A 19,702-nucleotide genomic window follows, 5' to 3' on the forward strand; every position below is an offset into this window, starting at 1 on the left:
TGGTGCTTGACAACCAAATGAGTCTTGTTTTTGCCTTCTCCTCTCAGTTTAACCCCCCGACTCCATATAAACTCCATATTTCTCTCCATTTCTCCATTTCTCAGCAGGAGACGTTTGCTCGATTTCCATTTAACAAAGATTAATTATTGTCCTCCGTCAAATACAAATGTTAATTACATGCGTGTAGTGATCCCCTAATTCAACAGCATGACAAAGCGAGGGTATTGTTTACCCAGCGTGGTTCCCTGGGGAGGTCTTCACCGTGCTTTATGAGTCTGCTTTGAAACATGATTAAGGACTTGTTCTGCCAAGGCCCAGTGCTGGAAACACTCAGGCCTAGAAACACACAACAGAACCCAGGGTTTTGCTAAAATCATACACAGATGCCATGGATGTCAATGGATGATTTGCACAAATGTTTTGAGTGTGTAATGTTATATGATTCAACTTTCAATGTGTAGCCTACAGGGTTCTTAAATGTTCTTCCTCAGCTATTTATTAAAGGGCCAATTCTGCCATTTTTATCTCAATATCAAATCATTTCTGGATAACAATTAAGTACCTTACTGTGATTGTTTTCAATTAAAATGGTCAAAAATGAACAAAAATAGCTTCTTAGCAATGAGCAATTTATCAAGCAAGAATTTTGCTAGGGCCTTCTGGGATTGGTCTGAGTGGGGAGGGGGAAACTGAAAACTAACTGTTATTGTTAATTTTAGCTACTGTCCAAATAGATACGGAGGGGAGTGTATGTTTTAGTGTCATTGAGGATTTGAGTTCACTTCAGAAGAGTTTAACAACATTCCCAGTAATTGGATGGTTGAATCAACAAATGAAAAGGAGAAATTTATAGTCTTGATCATTTGGTTGTTTCTCTGTAGCGATGTAGGTGGGCCAAGTTGAAAGGAACACAGTGCTCTTTCTGGTTTTCCAAATGAAAGATCTGCAATGAAAGGCATTGCCTGTGGCATCCCATAGCCAAAGAGCCATTAATCAAAATCATCTTATCTCTCCTCTTTATCTCTCCAACAAAGAGATGACTCGCCTGGAGACATGAGCCCCAGCAAAAACACCAGCTTTAACCAACTTTTGCTACAATATCCTTTGATTCACAACAGCAAAGCTTTACCAAACGCTTTATTACAAAACCTCTGTTTTCAGGCCATCAGAAGGCTCAAGTGTTTCTGAACTAACCTTCCTAGCAGGAATGTATTGCAGTGTTATGTGACATCATCAGTTTGAATGTATGAATATCAAAGTAGCTGGGTGAATAACATGTCCCTTTGGTTTCCTTGTGGGTTTGGGTGGAAAAGCAGGCCATAGTTATTCTATGATCTCTCCGCTCGCATTAACCTCAGTGCTCTCTGTGTTTGTTTTGACTTCAGGATGAGTTGGCATGTAGGGGGACAGGCAGAGCAGAGTAAACTGCTTGGATGAAACCAGTAAATGCAACTAGACAGCTTGACAGGCCACTGTATTCCCATTTTTAGAAAGCAGATCCAACGGCTCCCCCGTTGCCAAAACACCATAATCTGGTGCCCAGGAGGTTGTTGGCACCTGAACTGGGTAGGACGGGCTCGTGGTAATGGCTGGAGTGGAATGAGTGGGATGATATGAAATACATGAAACTCGTGGTTTCCATGTGTTTGATACCATTCCATTCACACCGTTCCAGCCATTATTATAAGCCATCCTCCCCTCAGCAGTCTCCATTGGTCTGGTGGGAGGTAAATGTTTGCCTCATACAATAACCATTGTACTGTATGTGTCTCAATGAGCTTTATATTGTTATGTGCAGCTCATCAAATGATGCGTATAAGCTGAGTGAGTTTTATACAGGTCCGATACAGAGTTGGTTAATGACAGGGAGATGATGAGATAATGGCACTGTAGCCATAGTAACTATCCTTCAGTTCTCACATTCTAATGAGCTACAACACATTTTCTCACTTTTTCTTGTTCTATTTCTCTGCCACTTTTCCTTTCTTTGGGGGTTACATAAAACATTTTTTTCCCAGACAAAATACTGCCGTTCATCTGACTAATTTTGTTGCATCCGCATGGTGTTCAGGCTGTGGCTGTGGGCTCTTTCCATTAAACTCTCCCATGGTGTACCTGCACCTCATTGTAAACTGTGCTTTACCCTTTCACTCATGTACTCTTAACGGTTTACATTCAGAGGCTGTGGCTTTGGTGTTTTGTCTTTCCTTCTGCTTAACGACAGGCCATCCCTCCATGCTAGTGCTTGTGTTGCACTCTTTCCTAGTCCTGTGTACCAATTTAACGGAAGCTTTCATGCCTCATTTTGGACTTTTTTTTATCAGAGTCTGGCCTGAATACCGCCCTCTGTGTACAACTGTGTCTTCAACTCTGGAAACAATGAATGTCATTTCCAAAGGACTGTTCTTAAATGTCACTTTCCGTCCATTCTTGCTGCCTACTCTCCCTGTGTCAAAGGGCAGTGTTTTTAGGAATGTGTTGAGGAGGCCTACACTTCTCTCAACCATCCAAACAACTAGCCCCATGCCAAGTAGAGGGAGAGGGGTCTGGGGGTCCTTCCCCTTTTGTGAAAAATTCCAGAAATAGTCAAGATTCTTCAAATTACCAGACTTTGAACTGACGGTAACAGGAAGTCAGAAAATGTTAATATGTTCTCAGAGACATGCTGAGGATGAACATTACCTGAATATTTTAAGCTCTCCTCCATCATTAGCACATCATTAGTGCGTTGAAACAGACCCAATTATTGTCATAGAAACAAATTACTCTTTCTTTCCATCTCACCCTTTTCCTAAAGCACAAAAATTCAACACCAGGCCTTGAACATTGCTGGAGTGTGAACGTGTTTTTTGTATTTTTTTTGTGTATGACTTTTTATTTCCACCCCCTTTTTCTCCCCATTTTTTTACTTGTCTCATCACTGCAACTCCCCAATGGGCTCAGGAGAGGCGAAGGTGGAGTCATTCATCCTCAGAAACATGACCCGCCTAACCGCGCTCCTTAACACCCGCCAGCTTAACCCGGAAGCCAGCCGCACCAATGTGTCGGAGGAAACACCATTCAACTGGCGAACGGAGTCAGCCTGCAGGCACCCGGCCCGGCCCAAGGAGTCGCTAGGGTGCGATGAGCCAAGTAAAGCCAAACCTCCTCTAACCCGGATGACCCTGGGCCAATTGTGCTCCGTCCTATGGGACTTCCGGTCACTGCCGGTTGTGGCACAGCCCGGGCATGAACCCGGGTCTGAACCCAGGGTCTGCCCCACTCGGGAGGCCCTGGAGTGTGATTTTCTATTGGGGTTACCGAAGGCTTCAAGTGATTGGTGCTTTGATATTCTTGTGTGACTCCTTTGATTTGTGCATTGAATTACGTTCAGTCTGCGTCTTGTTTTCTTTCCCTTTCTGTAGGTCTTGTCATGACTTTCATAAATAATTATAGTAAAAAAAAAAATCTGTGTGACTACACTCGTTTCTGGTAATTAGAGGAAAACAGACACGACCCTATTTTCTTGAACATCAGATTAGTATGAGTCTTAATTAGATTGAGTTTGTAAGGCAATGAGTATGTTATGGTTTGTCTTATGCTACCAGAAAAACACATTTGTCTTCTTGCCGCCTTCATGGTTTCTTCATGTCTTATTTTCCAATTGTAGTAACTTCTATCATGATTAAAGCCAGGAGTTATTTTTCACCATTTGACCTAACTAGGAAAACTTTGGGTCTTTCACTCGTCTTTCTGATTTTGACTGCATCTCGACACAAACACTGTGGTTCATTGTCCCCTTTAGAAACAGAACATACTGTACAGTAGGATTGCTCAGTAAGGTACATTACAGTACAATGTGCTGTACATTGCAGTATAAGGTGCAGTACATTGCTGTACAAGGCACAGTACAAGGTACAGTACATTACAGTACAAGGTGCAGTACATTACAATACAAGGTGCAGTAAATTGCAGTATATTACAGTACACGGTGCAGTACATTACTGCAGTACATAACAGTACAATGTGCAGTATATTGCTGTACAAGGCACAGCACAAGGTGCAGTACATTACAGTACAAGGTACAGTACATTACAGTACAAGGTGCAGTATATTGCAGTATATTACAGTACAAGGTGCAGTACATTACAGTACAAGCTGCAGTTCATAACAGTGCAAGGTGCAGTACATAGCAGTACAAGGTGCAGTACATTGCAGTACATTACAGTACAATGTGCAGTACAATGTGCAGTACATTACAGTACAATGTGCCGTACATTACATTACAATGTGCAGTACATTACAGTACAATGTGCAGTACTTTACAGCACAAGGTGCAGTACTTTACAGTACACGGTGCAGTACTTTACAGTACACGGTGCAGTACACTGCAATACAATGTGCAGTACATTGCAGTACAAGGTGCAGTACATTACAGTACAATGTGCAGTACATTACAGTACAAGGTGTATTTTACAGTACAAGGTCAGTACATTGCAGTACATTGCAGTACAAGGTGCAGTACATCACAATACCTTTTATAACTGTTTGTCAGTTAATGATGGACTGGGCAGTTCAATGCAGTATTCTCATCCATTTTCATAATTCATGGTTGGCTTTTTACTTAACAACGAGCTGTCACCAGGCTCCTTCCTGTCTCTCACAATCTCTGTGGCCGGCTCAGCAAATAGGAAGTGACAAGGCTGACAGGCCTGCCAGTGTGGACGGCGAGTGGATAGCCAAATGTCACACCAGACCCTGTCACAAGTCCTTTGTCTCCACTTTAATGAGATTCCCAGCTTTCAAATGAGCCTAACTTGTGTGTGTGTGAGCCACTAAAATCACTTTCTCACTGATTAGAGCTGTTGGCAGCCGTGACTTTTATTTCTGTGGGTGACGGTATCCGTCATTAGCACATGTGGTACCTATTATTGTGTACTCAATAGTCTGCTGCAACAACTTCCAGATTAAGTCTTAACACCTTCTTCTTCTTATCCTTCCTTCTTCTTCTTATCCTTCCTTCTTCTTCTTATCCTTCCTTCTTCTTCTTCTCCTTCCTCCTTCTTCTTCTTCTCCTTCCTCCTTCTTCTCCTTCTTCCTTCTTCATCTTTCAAGTTTAATGTCGGTGTGCAGACCAGCTCTTTAGGTGCATTACCACGATATGCTGTTTGCCTAAACATCGCAGGGACCTCCTATAGAAAAGCAGAAGGAGTGCTAGGTCAGTGTGGTGGGCTGGGGCTGTAAAATGGAAGTCTTTGTGATGTGCAGCGCTTGCATTGTACGGTGTAGATGGAACATTTCACTTTACAGTCTTTGTTGAGAAACTCATCTTAATTAGCCGGCATCTCAATTGGGGTTTGGCAAACAAACTATTTTCTGAATCAAGTGTTCCCTCTGCACACATGGCTGGCTCTTAGAAAGTAGCAGCAGCAGGGTAGAGTTTTTTTATCAGACTTGCTTACACGCAGCTGAGGTGCATGTTTTATTTGTATTCATTTTGTTTTAATTATGTCTAAACAGAGTGCACATTTGTTGTGGGAAAACAGTTATTTCAGATGAGAGAAGTGCATGAATTTACTGGGTGACTGTAGAGGAGTTTCGAATTTCCCAGAGAACCCATATTTCTCACTTCAAAGCTTATTTTAGTCTGATGCATTTTGATGTTTAAAAGAAATATGTAATATGAATATGTTGAATACTTCAACAATGAGACTTAGGCCCACAATGTCAACTCCAATGAGATGAATAGTCTAATTTCTCCAACTAATCCCCTAAAAGCTTTCTGGTTCTATTAGAAAGGCAAGGCGGAAAGCTGTAACAATCTGTTTGAGAGATGGATTGAAATGTTATTTTAATCCTATTGCTGACAATCATATTAGACTATTTTGCCTCTCGCGCTACTTTATATCCACAGTGCTGCCATTTCAGCAGGGCTGAGAGTATTGCACGGCACCCTAATAGCACTTTGATAGATAAAACATGTTTTCCTTTGACAGAAATATCACTTCGGAGAATGATTTTGTCAGGGCACCTAATTCTCAGTCATAGCAGATTGGATATTGCCCACTGTGTGACTCATTGAACCCTCAGTGGAATTGGATTTCTTTTCTGCCTTCCATTGCTCCCAGATTCCACCACTTAGTTCCACCACGGTCGGTGTTGCACTCAGTGATCATTTGAATGTGCACAAGGTGCACCAAATCTCTTTTACTCAGGAAGCAATCTGCTTTTTAATTAAGAAAGGCACTTTAATCCACCAAATTAATTACTTCTACACTTGTACTTGAGCTAACAAATATGATCATTTTGTTTTGTGATTTTTGTTTCCGCAATGCTTTAAGCCTGAGTGTTTTCACTGTGTTTCAATTTGCCATTGATATTGGGTTGGCAGGTAGCCTAGTGGTAAGAGCGTTGGACCACTAACCGAAAGGTTGCAAGATTAAATCCCCGAGCTGACAGCTGTCGTTACATTTACATTTACATTTAAGTCATTTAGCAGACGCTCTTATCCAGAGCGACTTACAAATCGGTGCATTCACCTTATGACATCCAGTGGAACAGCCACTTTACAATAGTGCATCTAAATCTTTTAAGGGGGGGGGGGGGGCAGAAGGATTGCTTTATCCTATCCTAGGTATTCCTTGAAGAGGTGGGGTTTCAGGTGTCTCCGGAAGGTGGTGATTGACTCCGCTGTCCTGGCGTCGTGAGGGAGTTTGTTCCACCATTGGGGTGCCAGAGCAGCGAACAGTTTTGACTGGGCTGAGCGGGAACTGTACTTCCTCAGTGGTAGGGAGGCGAGCAGGCCAGAGGTGGATGAACGCAGTGCCCTGAACAAGGCAGTTAACCCACTGTTCATAGGCCGTCATTGAAAATAAGAATTTGTTCTTAACTGACTTGCCTAGTTAAATAAAGGAAAAATCACATAGAATCACATCACAAATTCACTCTCAGGGAAGGATCTTACATGTAGAGGAGGAGAAAGTGCCTTTAATCGTACAAAAATCCTGGAGAAGAAACTACAGTACCTTTCCTCTTTGATCTAACACTTTAGCTGTCATCTCAATCCTTAACAGGCAAGGTTTCATCTGACTGGTGCATTTATTGCGGCGACGACTCAACCTTATTAAGAACCTTTTGTAGCTTAAATCTCCACAGCTTGACAGCAGAGAGACTCACAGCAGCTCACAGCATTAGTCATAAATATAATTAAACAGAAGATTACATGATTCTTCCCAGACCCACATTCTGACAGTTGCATAAGCATCCAGTGTTTTACTGCATAGTGTATGTCTGGCATCACCATACATTACAATCTCCAACTAGAAAATGAGCACTGTGGGATGCAGGAACACACACGGACAATAATGTTATGGGCTAAGGCATACACACACACATTTATCTAGTTCCCGGTAAAAACACCATTCGGTGTGAGAACTCCCCCGAATACAAACAGGCACGCACGCACGCACGCACGCACGCACGCACGCACGCCCGCCCGCGCGCACGCACGCACGCACGCACGCACACACACACACACACACACACACACACACACACACACACACACACACACAGTCATCACATAGTCAGTTGAAGTTGGACTGCTGCCCCTCAAGCACTTCACAGAGCTTAGCACACAGGTACTGTATATGAATAAAACATGTTCACCTGATGTTAACGATGCGTTGAGAAGAGTGTCGGGTGAAAGTGCTCCAATAACATCTCTTCTGCACCGCCAGGCAGTCAGACAGCCTTAAATACGGGATAATGACTGCTAATGCTAATGGGGGTCTAATTTCAAAACGCAGAGCTCTTCAGTAACCAACGCAGCAAGGGCAGAGCGCCCATAAACTAGTCATTGAAATAGTGTTGGAAGGATCACAATTGAGACTGGAGGGTAAAATATTTAGGTGGGAAAGTGGAGGTGGAGGAGTAGGAGGGGGTGGGGGAACATTTCTTCTCTCCTGACTGCTCTTCTTGGTGGCCCGCGTCACAAATCACATCCAAGGACCAGTCAGAGCTGGGAGGGCTGCTGCCACTTCCAGGGGGAATATCTCCATTTTGACAGCCTGTGGCCTGTGGGCACCTACTTTGTGTGTGTGCCTATGTGCGTGTGTGAGCATGTTTGTGTACATTTGTGTGTGTGTGCGTGTGTTAGCATGTGCGAGCGTCTCTCTCTCTCTCCTCTCTCGTCCCTCTCTCCTCTGTCCTGTGTGAGCAGCAGTGGATTCAGTAAGATCTATGGCTGCTGTGTTTTCTCTCGACGACACGGTTAGCTAAATCTGGTGGCCGTTGGGGGGGATGTGGGTACAGGCCAGTGGAGAAGGGGGCAGTGGCACCGCTAACCACCATCAGGCAGCTGCTACAGACATGTGGACACACACACACACATTTACTGGATCCCCCCCACAAACTGTATCCCCTGGAAGCCCATTCTCTGACTCTGTGTTGGCCTGACATTTAGTTGTCCTAGCCAAAGTTGTGTTATTAAACTGTGTCACAAATCCACAGGCACAGTCTTAAGCCGCTACCCAGTGGAAACTGGCTGTGGTGCGAGGGAGATTTGTTCTGGGTGTCACTGTGTGTGTTGCTCAGCCCTGTGTGTTGTTGCATGGTGGTTCGTTCTTCGTTATTTCCAGATGGTGGATCAGGACCCATTGGTGGTTCACAGCCCTTTCTACTGGCTTAAGACTGGATTATGGCATTAGTCTTCTGATGGTGCCTTTGCCAGTCACTTTCTCTGTTCTGGAAGGAGAGGAAGGAGGAGAGTTCATACCCAATCTCAAGCAGCTATGCAGTTTAACCCATGTGAGAGCTCCAGCCCGTTGTTTCTTCTCCAAACAGGAGAGTGTGTTGTTTCGGCAGTGATGTCACAAGGCTCCCTTCGCTGTTCATCTTGAAGGGCCATAGCGAAATTCCTAAAAGCTTTTGATAGACCACAGAACAAAACCTTTTGGGAACCACTGCTGTAGCCTGTATGTCACTGAAGGGCATTGACCGGCTGGACCCTGGGCAGATGGCCTTTGCCAGTGCCAGTGGGTAGGAGTAGAGGACCAGGTTGGTGTGATGAGGAATGTGCAGTGACAATAAGTTCATTGACCGGAGAGGGAGCCTCTGTCTCTCTGTGTGTTCCCACCACACCCTCATCACCAGTCATCACAGCATTCTCTCCATTCTCTGCAGCCTATAGACAGGACAAATGTCACTCTGGGAATAGTGAGGAACCCCTCTTAAAATCACAGGAACTTCAGTGTGAGAGGAACACTATCGTAGCACTACTGTAGCTCCTGGAGGGATTCTCTCTGTTGGGATTCTAATATATCAAGGTAAGCACGGTAACTGTCAACTATCTGTTATGGTTTCATAATGAGAGTGAAGTAGTGTAGATACTGTGTTGCTCCTTCTCAGAGAGACTGATCTGTGAAAAGTGGTGGTGATACCTGGAGATTATTATCAGGGTGTTGTATGTACGTGTATAGAAGGAAGTAGGAACTACTGTCACTTCTTTGATCAGCTGGCAGTTTTATCTGCGTAGTTGAACAGTTGTCGTCTGTCTGGGAGATGAGGAAAAGCTGTTTATCTTATCTTGGATTGTCTTTGATCTGATTTATTTCTCATCTGGGGAAAATACTGTGATAGGAAAATTACATATTTACCTGGTTTGTTTGATATTAATAGTTAGCAATTAATACTTATCAAATAGGGCATTTGTGTTCTGTTTAATTCTGTGTTTCCATGGGCTTCACTCTAGTTCCCTGTAGCTAATCTGGACGTATGGCCACTGGAGATGGCTTGAGCTGACAAATGAGTTAAAGACTGCATTATATAGACAAGATGTGGTGGGTGTAACCGAGACAGAGATAGCCAGGAGGAGTTTAGAACAATTCCTAATTGTCTCTAAATCATCCTTGCATCTGGAAAACTAAGCCACGGAGGGGTTAAGAGAACAACCCACTTGCAATTTTTTTTTTAACCTTTATTTAACTAGGCAAGTCAGTTAAGAACAAATTCTTATTTACAATGATGCCCTAGGAACAGTGGGTTAACTGCCTTGTTCAGGGGGGGGGGGGGGGGGGGGGGGGGGTCGACCAGACTCAGTATTGCAATAATTAATCGATATTAAATAAAGATCGTTGTTTGAAGAAATGACCAAATCTCTCTCAGTACTGAATTTCCACGACAATACTCGAAAGCTTTTGAGTATATTTCGGAAAGACATGGTCAATTGATGCAAATATATTAAAGTACAAAGATTAGGTTACTTAAGGCAGAAACAGAAGGAGGGTGGTTGGTCGGGGAGGATGGGTGGGCGTATAACTTGACTGTTTAGTAACTCAATTGTTGCCTGTTTGAACCACGTCATGGACAACTTTTGCATTTTAGCTAATTAGCAACTTTACAACAACTTACTACTTTTTAACTACTTTGGTAGCATGTTAGCTAGCCCTAATCCTAACCCTTTCGCTAGCATGTTACTTTAACTAGCTTGTTACCTAACCCTTAACCCTTAAACCTAACCCTAACCTTAATCCCCGCCTAGCAAACATTAGCCACAACAAATAGAAATTTGTGTAATGTACAGTACACTAATGCGTTATGAAGAAATGAAATTGTCTAATACACACAAAAAATGAGCTGTGAAGAAAATTGTGTAATACACACGAAAAATGTCCCTGTCACAAATTTCTAATAAGTAATTAAGTAATTAGTATTTCACAATGAACTGTGTTGATCAGCTAGGTTTTGAGGAGGTGGTTTATTTTTTAAAGACACCTTGGTGTTTTATGAGTCAGTGATAGACTGTTTTTATTCAATTCAGTCTATGTGAGAATCCTTGCCAAAGAAACGAAATAAATACAGCCTAGTGCTGCAGCACGGAGTGAAGAGCTTACCGGTAAACCTCAGTGCTCCCCACACAGGCTCAGCCTTCTTGGGAAAATGGGAGGGTGCTTCAGCGATTATCAGATACCACACTCGTCAATAATACATGTCCAGAGATGGACCTGTGCAGCATATGAAACTCATGTGTCCATTTGTGAAACATGAGTTGATGGTATGTGTCGTTGAATTACTCTGTGTAAGTGTGTTGGGGAATGTAGTGTGTGTGTTTGTGTGTGTGTCCATGATTTTCAATGGTTTGTGTGTATGTGTGCATCACTCTTGTGTATGCATGAGTATGCTGGTCCGATGCTGGTGGTCCTGCCTGACGCAGTTGCCAGTGCTGATGCCAGTGCTTGTCTCCGGTCTGGACACAGAGAGGAGAGGAAGGAAGATAGCCCAGGCCTGCCCAGTGTTCTGGCATCACTAACACAAGGCTCCCCTTCGTATGGTTGGAAAAAACGCCTTCCTCAGTCAAAGCTATAAACAGGGGTGCAGTTCCACCGCTACTGCTGTCGTTGATGCCCTTTCTGTTGATTCAGCTCAATTTGCCATCAAGTAAACAAACAAAACATGGTCACTCCGCTTCATATCGCTGTGTTGTGTGTTATTACAGTCCGTCTGTGCAGTCATAATTGCTCAGCGATATTAGGCTAAGCTGGGGAAAAGGTCCTGTTGGCTGCTCATTGCTGCTGGTGATTTTAATATGTTTAATAGCTGGAGTTCCAGTGAGCCTGTGTGGCTTGTAGGTATTAACAGTATCTGAGCTCCTATCCACATAACTGAAGAACCATGAACAGAGAGGATTAATCATCCAGCCAGTGGATTATACAGAGGACGAGGGAGAGAGAGATGCTGATTCATACAAAATTGGGAAATTGCCCTTGAACAAACAGAGGGCTGTCTCAATAATGAGAGGCAAGCAGATAGAGGAGAGAGAGGAGATAGAGGAGAGAAAAGGAGAGAGAGATGAGAGAGAGGAGAGAGAGGGGAGAGAAAGGATAGAGAGGAGAGAGAAGGTGAGAGAGGAGAGGGAGAGAGAGGAGAGAGATGAGAGAAAGGAGAGAAAGGAGAGAGAGAAGGTAAGAGAGAAGGTAAGAGAGGAGAGAGGAGAGAGAGAAAGGGGAGAGAGAGAAAGGGGAGAGAGAGAAGAGAGAGGAGAGAAAGGAGAGAGAGAGGATAGAGAGAGGAGAGAGAAGGTGAGAGAGGAGAGAGAGAGGAGAGAGAGAGGGGGAAGAGAGAGTAGAGAAAGGGGAGAGAGAGGAGAGAGAGTGGAGAGAGAGAAATGGGAGAAAGAGGAGAGAAAGGGGAGAGAGAGGAGAGATAGAGAGAGGAGCGAGAGGAGAGAGAGGAGATAGAGGAGAGAAAAGGAGAGAGAGAAGGAAAGAGAGATGAGAGAGAGGGGAGAGAAAGGAGAGAGAGGAGAGAGAAGGTGAGAGAGGAGAGAGAGAGAGAGATGAGAGAGATGAGAGAAAGGAGAGAGAGAAGGTAAGAGAGGAGAGAGAGAAAGGGGAGAGAAAGGGAAGAGAGAGAAAGGGGAGAGAGAGGAGAGAGAGGATAGAGAGAGGAGAGAGAAGGTGAGAGAGGAGAGAGAGAGAGGAGAGAGAGAGAGAGGGGGAAGAGAGAGGAGAGAGAGAGAGGAGAGAAAGGGGAGAGAGAGGAGAGAGAGAAAGGGGAGAAAGAGGAGAGAAAGGGGAGAGAGAGGAGAGAGAGGGAAGAGAGAGGAGAGAGAGAGAGAGGAGCGAGAGGAGAGAGAGAGGGGGAAGAGAGAGGAGAGAGAGAGGAGAGAGAGGGGGGAGAGAGACGGTGAGGGTGATATATGCTTAAACTCTTAGAAAATAGGGTTCCAAAAGGGATGTTTGTCTGTCCCCATTGGAGAACCTTTTTTAGTTCCAGTAGAACCCTTTTCAGTTCCATGTATAACTATTTTCTCTTGCAGGGAAAGAGGCGTTGTTGTGCGTTCTTCACAACTGTGTTAATATGTGTGGACCATGATAGTTCCTTAGGGATGTGGACACTGAGGAACTTGAAGCTCTCGACCTGCTCCACAACAGCCCGTTTCCTGTAGTTCACGATCAGCTCCTTAGCCTTTCTGACGTTGATGTTGTTGTCCTGGCACTACACTGCCAACTCTCTGATCTCCTCCATGTAGGCTGTCTCATCATTGTCGGGGATCAGGCCTACCACCGTTGTGTGTGCAAACTTAATGATGGCCACGCAGTCGTGGGTGAACTGTGAGTACAGGAGGGGACTAAGCACGCACCCTTGAGGGGCCCACGTGTTGAGGGTCAGCATTACGAATGTGTTGTTGCCTACCCTTACCACCTTGGGGAAGCCCGTTAGGAAGTCAAGGATCCAGTTGCAGAGGGAGGTGTTTAATTGCAGGGTCCTTAGTTTAGGGACGAGCTTAGAGGGCACTATTGTTGAACGCTGAGCTGTAATCAATGAACAGCATTCTCACATAGGTGTTCCTCTTGTCCAAGTGGGAAAGGGCACTGTTGAGTTCAATAGAGATTGCATCATCTGTGGATCTGTTGGGGCGGTATGCGAATTGGAGTGGGTGCATTGGAGTGGGTCCAGGGTGTTTGGGATGATGGCGATGATGTGAGCCATGACCAGCCTTTCAAAGCATTTCATGGCTACAGATGTGAGTGCTACGGGGCAATAGTAATTTAGTGCAGGCTTTAGTGAAGGTATAGGCGGTGACCTCCTAGAGGGGAGGATGATTAGACTTGATTGGAGATGAAGAGGAAGCTCCCTGACAGCTCAGTGGCCAGACAGAAGAGATGTCACGACCCTACAATCACTCTCTCATCACTTGCCTGAGCTGAGGCCATCACAAACCTCACAAACCTATAATACGACGTGATTATACGTTACGATGCAATGTTATAGAAGCTGTAGAAGCTATAGAAGTTATAAAAACACTGTCACCACCGATAAATCCACGATAATTGAGAATTTCAATAAAAAAATTATACGGCTGGCCATGCTTTCCACCTGGCTACTCCTACCCCGGTCAACTGCCCTGCACCCCCACAGCAACTTGCCCAAGCCTCCCCCATTTCTCCATCACCCAAATCCAGATAGCTGATGGTCTGTAAGAGCTGCAAAATCTGGACCCCTACAAATCAGCCAGGCTAGACAATCTGGACCCTCTCTTTCTACAATTATCTGCCGAAATTGTTGCAACCCCTATTACTAGCCTGTTCAACCTCTCTTTCGTATCGTCTGAGATCCCCAAAGATTGGTAGGCTGCTGCGGTCACTCTAGACTAAGGTCTTCGAAAGCCAAGTTAACAAACAGATCACCTACCATTTCGAATCCCACCGTACCTTCTCTGCTATGCAATCTGGCTTCCGAGCTGGTCAGGGGTGCACCTCAGCCACGCTCAAGGTCCTAAACGATATCATAACTGCCATCGATAAGAGACAATACTGTGCAGCCGTATTCATCGACCTGGCCAAGGCTTTCGACTCTGTCAATCACCACATTCTTATCGGCAGACTCAACAGCCTTGGTTTCTCAAATGACTGCCTCGACTGGTTCACCAACTACTTCTCTGGTAGAGTTCAGTGTGTCAAATTGGAGGGCCTGTTGTCCGGACCTCTGGGAGTCTCAATGGGGGTGCCACAGGGTTCAGATCTCGGGCCGACTTTCTTCTCTGTATACATCAATGATGTCGCTTTTGCTGCTGGTGATTCTCTGATCCACCTCTACGCAGACGACACCATTCTGTATACTTCCGGCCCTTCTTTGGACACTGTGCTAACTAACCTCCAAACGAGCTTCAATGCCATACAACTCTCCTTCCATGGCCTCCAACTGCTCTTAAATGCAAGTAAAACTAAATGCATGCTCTTCAACCGATCGCTGCCCGCACGTCCAGCATCACTACTCTGGACGGTTCTGACCTAGAATATGTGGACAACTACAAATACCTAGGTTTCTGGTAAGACTGTAAACTCTCCTTCCAGACCAACACTAAGCATCTCCAATCCAAAATTAAATCTAGAATCGGCTTCCTATTTCGCAACAAAGCATCATTCACTCATGTTGCCAAACATACCCTCGTAAAACTGACCATCCTAACGATCCTCGACTTCGGCGATGTCATCTACAAAATAGCCTCCAACACTCTACTCAACAAATTGTTTGCAGTCTATCACAGTGCCATCCGTTTTGTCACCAAAGCCCCATATACTACCCACCACTGCGACTTGTATGCTCTTATTGGCTGGCCCTCGCTTCATACTCGTCGCCAAACCCACTGGCTCCAGGTCATCAACAAGTCTTTGCTAGGTAAAGCCCAGTCTTATCTCAGTTCACTGGTCACCATAGCAGCACCCACCCGCAGCACGCGCTCCAGCAGGTATATTTCACTGGTCACCCCCGAAGTCAATTCCTCCTTTGGCCGCCTCTCCTTCCAGTTCTCTGCTGCCAATGACTGGAACGAACTGCAAAAATCGCTGAAGCTGGAGACTCTTATCTCCCTCACTAACTTCAAGCACCAGCTGTAAGAGCAGCTCACAGATCACTGCACCTGTACATAGCCCATCTGTAAATAGCCCATCCAACTACCTCATCCCCATACTGTATTTATTTTGTTAATGTTGCTCCTTTGCACCCCAGTATCTCTACTTGCACATTCATCTTCTGCATATCTATCACTCCAGTGTTTAATTGCTATATCGTAATTACCTTGCCACTATGGGCTATTTTATTGCCTATATATATACATATATATACATATATACTTATATATACCCTTTTTTCCTACTGTATTATTGACTGTAGGTTTGTTTATTCCATGTGTAACTGTGTTGTTTTATGTGTCGAACTGCTTTGCTTTATCTTGGCCAGGTCGCAGATGTAAATTAGAATTTGTTCTCAACTAGCCTACCTGGTTAAATAAAGGTTAAATAAAACATTTAAAAAATAAAAATAGGCTGATGTGTGTGTTCTGTGTTGTTGTGTGTAGCTGCGGGGCGACCAGGGTGGCCGGGATGCCACTGTGTGCCCTGCCAGTCCACGGTGGATGCTGAGGGGCAGGAGGACGGAGTGGTGGGGACGAAGTGTAGCAGGCTGGGAGGGCACCACACATCTGGAGACATGAACCTATGCTGGAACGAGATCAAACGCAAGTCCCACAACATCCGGTAAGGCGTTGCTTACAATGGGGTTCAATGGGGTTAGGATTCTCCTTCACATTGAGTTTCAATGGGAGTGTTATACATGTGTTTCAATGGGAGTGTGTTTTACATTGGGTTTCAATGGGTATAGGATGTGTTTTAAATTAGGTTTCAATGGAGGTAGGATGTGTTTTAAATTGTGTTTTGATGAGGGTAGGATGTGTTTTAAATTGGGTTTCAATGGAGGTATGATGTGTTTTAAATTGTGTTTCGATGAGGGTAGGATGTGTTTTAAATTAGGTTTCAATGGAGGTAGGATGTGTTTCAAATTGTGTTTCGATGAGGGTAGGATGTGTTTTAAATTGGGTTTCAATGGTGGTAGGATGTGTTTTAAATTGGGTTTCAATGGAGGTAGGATGTGTTTTAAATTGGCTTTTGATGAAGGTAGGATGTGTTTTAAATTGGGTTTCAATGGTGTTAGGATGTGTTTTAAATTGGGTTTCAATGGAGGTAGGATGTGTTTTAAATTGGGTTTCAATGGTGGTAGGATGTGTTTTAAATTGGGTTCAAATCAAATCAAATCAAATCAAATTTAATTAGTCACATACACATGGTTAGCAGATGTTAATGCGAGTGTAGCGAAATGCTTGTGCTTCTAGTTCCGACAATGCAGTAATAACAACAAGTAATCTAACCTAACAATTCCGCAACTACTACCTTATACACGCAAGTGTAAAGGGATAAAGAATATGTACATAGAGATATATGAATGAGTGATGGTACAGAACGGCATAGGCAATGGTGCAGTACATGGTATAGAGTACGGTATATACCTATGAGATGAGTACTGTAGGGTATGTAAACATAAAGTGGCATAGTTTAAAGTGGCTAGTGGTCCATGTATTACATAAGATGGCCAGATGCAGTAGATGATATAGAGTACAGTATATACATATACATAAGAGATGTGTAATGTAGGGTATGTAAACATTATATTAGGTGGCATTGTTTAAAGTGGCTGGTGGTACATTTTTACATAATTTCCATCAATTCCCATTTTTAAAGTGGCTGGAGTTGAGTCAGTATGTTGGCAGCGGCCGCTAAATGTTAGTGGTGGCTGTTTAACAGTCTGATGGCCTTGAGATAGAAGCTGTTTTTCAGTCTCTCGGTCCCTGCTTGGATGCACCTGTACTGACCTCACCTTCTGGATGATAGCGGGGTGAACAGGCAGTGGCTTGGGTGGTTGTTGTCCTTGATGATCTTTATGGCCTTCCTGTGACATCGGGTGGTGTAGGTGTCCTGGAGGGCAGGTAGTTTGCCCCGGGTGATGGAGAGCCTTACGGTTGTGTGCGGAGCAGTTGCCGTACCAGGCGGTGATACAGCCCGACAGGATGCTCTCGATTGTGCATCTGTAGAAGTTTGTGAGTGCTTTTGGTGACAAGCCGAATTTCTTCAGCCTCCTGAGGTTGAAGAGGCGCTGCTGCGCCTTCTTCACAACGCTGTCTGTGTGGGTGGACCAATTCAGTTTGTCCGTGATGTGTACACCGAGGAACTTAAAACTTTCCACCTTCTCCACTACTGACCCGTCGATGTGGATAGGGGGGTGCTCCCTCTGCTGTTTCCTGAAGTCCACAATCATCTCCTTTGTTTTGTTGACGTTGAGTGTGAGGTTATTTTCCTGACACCACACTCCGAGGGCCCTCACCTCCTCCCTGTAGGCCGTCTCGTCGTTGTTGGTAATCAAGCCTACCACTGTAGTGTCGTCCGCAAACTTGATGATTGAGTTGGAGGCGTGCATGGCCACGCAGTCGTGGGTGAACAGGGAGTACAGGAGAGGGCTCAGAACGCACCCTTGTGGGGCCCCAGTGTTGAGGATCAGCGGGGTGGAGATGTTGTTACCTACCCTCACCACCTGGGGGCGGCCCGTCAGGAAGTCCAGGACCCAGTTGCACAGGGCGGGGTCGAGACCCAGGGTCTCGAGCTTGATGACGTGTTTGGAGGGTACTATGGTGTTAAATGCTGAGCTGTAGTCGATGAACAGCATTATCACATAGGTATTCCTCTTGTCCAGATGGGTTAGGGCAGTGTGCAGTGTGGTTGCGATTGCGTCGTCTGTGGACCTATTGGGTCGGTAAGCAAATTGGAGTGGGTCTAGGGTGTCCGGTAGGGTGGAGGTGATATGGTCCTTGACTAGTCTCTCAAAGCACTTCATGATGACGGAAGTGAGTGCTATGGGGCGGTAGTCGTTTAGCTCAGTTACCTTAGCTTTCTTGGGAACAGGAACAATGGTGGCCCTCTTGAAGCATGTGGGAACAGCAGACTGGAATAAGGATTGATTGAATATGTCCGTAAACACACCAGCCAGCTGGTCTGCGCATGCTCTGAGGACGCGGCTGGGAATGCCGTCTGGGCCTGCAGCCTTGCGAGGGTTAACACGTTTAAATGTTTTACTCACCTCGGCTGCAGTGAAGGAGAGCCCGCAGGTTTTGGTAGCGGGCCGTGTCAGTGGCACTGTATTGTCCTCAAAGCGGGCAAAAAAGGTATTTAGCCTGTCTGGGAGCAAGACATCCTGGTCCGCGACGGGGCTGGTTTTCTTTTTGTAATCCGTGATAGACTGTAGACCCTGCCACATACCTCTTGTGTCTGAGCTGTTGAATTGCGATTCAATTTTGTCTCTGTACTGGGACTTAGCCTGTTTGATAGCCTTGCGGAGAGAATAGTTTCCGGTCACCTTGCCCTGGTTAAAAGCAGTGGTTCGCGCTTTCAGTTTCACGCGAATGCTGCCGTCAATCCACGGTTTCTGGTTTGGGAATGTTTTAATCGTTGCTGTGGGTACGACATCGTCAATGCACTTCCTAATGAACTCGCTCACCGAATCAGCATATTCTTCAATGTTGTTGTTGGACGCGGTGCGGAACATATTCCAATCCGCGTGATCGAAGCAGTCTTGAAGCGTGGAATCAGATTGGTCGGACCAGCGTTGAACAGACCTGAGCGCGGGAGCTTGTAGTTTTTAATTTCTGTTTGTAGGCTGGAATCAACAAAATGGAGTCGTGGTCAGCTTTTCCGAAAGGAGGGCGGGGGAGGGCCTTATATGCGTCGCGGAAGTTAGTATAACAATGGTCCAGAGTTTTGCCAGCCCTGGTAGGACAATCGATGTGCTGATAGAATTTAGGGAGTTTTGTTTTTAGATTAGCCTTGTTAAAATCCCCAGCTACGATGAATGCAGCCTCAGGGTGTGTGGTTTCCAGTTTACAGAGAGTCAGATAGAGTTCGTTCAGGGCCATCGATGTGTCTGCTTGGGGGGGAATATATACGGCTGTGATTATGACCGAAGAGAATTCCCTTGGTAGATAATGCGGTCGACATTTGATTGTGAGGAGTTCTAGATCAGGTGAACAGAATGACTTGAGTTCCTGAGTGTTGTTATGATGGTCACACCACGTCTCGTTAATCATGAGGCATACCCCCCCGCCCCTCTTCTTACCAGAAAGATGTTTGTTTCTGTCTGCGCGATGCGTGAAGAAACCAGCTGGCTGCACCGACTCCGTTAGCCTCTTTTGAGTTAGCCATGTTTCCGTGAAGCAGAGCACGTTGCAATCCCTGATGTCTCTCTGGAAAGTTACCCGTGCTCGGATTTCATCGACCTTATTGTCAAGAGACTGGACATTGGCGAGTAGTATGCTAGGGAGTGGAGCGCGATGTGCCCGTCT

General features: G+C 45.1%; 1 protein-coding gene across 1 annotated transcript in view; it reads left to right on the top strand.

Moving 5' to 3' along the window:
• Positions 1-8,290: 8,290 nt before the first annotated feature.
• LOC129827672 (dystrophin-related protein 2-like) overlaps positions 8,291-19,702 on the top strand; it is a gene marked incomplete in the record, with an annotated part of 139,307 nt that continues 127,895 nt past the window's right edge. Inside the window, 2 exon segments of the mRNA XM_055888717.1 lie at positions 8,291-9,305; positions 15,839-16,016. Of these exon segments, the coding sequence (XP_055744692.1) occupies positions 15,970-16,016 (47 nt within the window).

The sequence above is a fragment of the Salvelinus fontinalis genome, chromosome 29, assembly GCF_029448725.1.
Source record: "Salvelinus fontinalis isolate EN_2023a chromosome 29, ASM2944872v1, whole genome shotgun sequence".
Taxonomy (NCBI): Eukaryota; Metazoa; Chordata; class Actinopteri; order Salmoniformes; family Salmonidae; genus Salvelinus; species Salvelinus fontinalis.